The 1,335-nt window shown below is 37.5% G+C and overlaps 1 protein-coding gene across 3 annotated transcripts in view; it reads left to right on the top strand.

Annotated features, from left to right (window-relative positions):
* The window catches only part of LOC122067464, a 25,268-nt gene extending 24,523 nt beyond the window's left edge, over positions 1–745 (top strand). For all 3 annotated transcript variants that reach the window (XM_042631331.1, XM_042631319.1, XM_042631324.1), the window contains one exon: positions 239–745. In XM_042631331.1, coding sequence (XP_042487265.1) covers positions 239–325 — 87 coding nt within the window. In that variant the 3' untranslated portion in view covers positions 326–745. The remainder of the gene's footprint in view (positions 1–238) is intronic.
* Positions 746–1,335: the final 590 nt, after the last annotated feature.

Raw genomic sequence — 1,335 nt, 5'->3', positions numbered from 1 at the left:
CCCCCCCCCAAAAAAAAAAAAAAAAAAAAAAAGGAAAAAGGTTAAAGGAAAACAAACCTGATCATAGGGATATCGAGTTGATTCACACTCAATTCTAAACTGCAATCCAGTTTCAGGGGTTTATGTGTTTCTGTTTCTGTTTATGTGTGTGTGTGTGTGTGTGTGTGTGTGTGATTAATTAGAATGTTTTATGTGGCTGGTATCTAATATCGATTGGTGTGCCCTCTTTGTGGTTTAGGTGAATAACTATGCCCTGACAATGCATTTGAGACAGACTCAGCAAAGCACCTCCATCCCTGGCCGTTTTCATCCTGATGTCTTTTAGTAATTGGAACATTTAATGATGGAGATAAGGGTGGCAGCTCCAGTTAATTTCATTTTATTCATCTCATGTTCTGTTGTTGATGTCCGTTTATATGAACAGAATTTAAAAGTTTCCTGGTGCACTTGCCAAGCTGAGATCAGTAACTTGTTTAGTTGCGAACCTCTTGAAGCTGGGGCAAGGTTCTTAGTCTAAATACCTGTTAGATTCATGAACATCAATTGGAGTGCGTGTTCGATACTTCTTTGGTTGTTTTACTCTAAGCTTGTGGAGGTAGGTGTTAAGACATTCCCCAAGCCAAACTCTTTGTTTCTGTTAAAGTAGCATGGGAAAGGGTTCTGTCACAATATTGCACTGGGGAATACATCTTTTGCTATGTTCTAACCCTTTTTAATGCGATGTAATTTGCACCTTCTTTTGGAAGCTTTTTCTCTTTATTGTCTTTCCAGGAAGCAACCAACCGAAACCTTAGAAGGTTGTTTTAATGGAACAATGTCATGGTAGAAAAGGTCAATCACCACCCTTTTCTTTATTATCTTTCTATGAAAAGGTTATCAGCTTTCAATATTATGACCACCTGTGGCTAAAGACCGTACCCCTATTGAAATAGTTTGCCATTTGGTCCAAAGAACCCTAAATTTTTGGGTAACTCTTTCTGAGCTTTGTTGGACTTGTAAAGCACCTTCAATCTTTACTACACAACAAGAGAAACTTTTATATTTGGAAAATGCTTTGTATTACTGGAAAATGTCTTCTTTTTATTTCCTTTTGATATGTTGCAAGACACTGGGGTCTCTGCAAATGCCTATTACCTTCAGATTTTTCGTTTTTCATTTATTTGTGCAAATATCCCACAACTTATTTGACAAGCTGTAGAATGAGAATTCAGTTGAATGTCAGTTCAGGGACCTTCCCAGGACCAAATGGGATACAATTTTAGAGAGTGTATACAACAACAAACTCAGCCTTATCCCAACTTAATTAGGTTGGCTAGATGGATTTGTGCAAAAACA

This window comes from Macadamia integrifolia, chromosome 2 (genome assembly GCF_013358625.1).
Source record: "Macadamia integrifolia cultivar HAES 741 chromosome 2, SCU_Mint_v3, whole genome shotgun sequence".
NCBI classification, from domain to species: domain Eukaryota; kingdom Viridiplantae; phylum Streptophyta; class Magnoliopsida; order Proteales; family Proteaceae; genus Macadamia; species Macadamia integrifolia.
The sequence above is the reverse complement of the archived record's forward strand: the minus strand, read 5'-3'. Positions and strand labels throughout refer to the sequence as shown.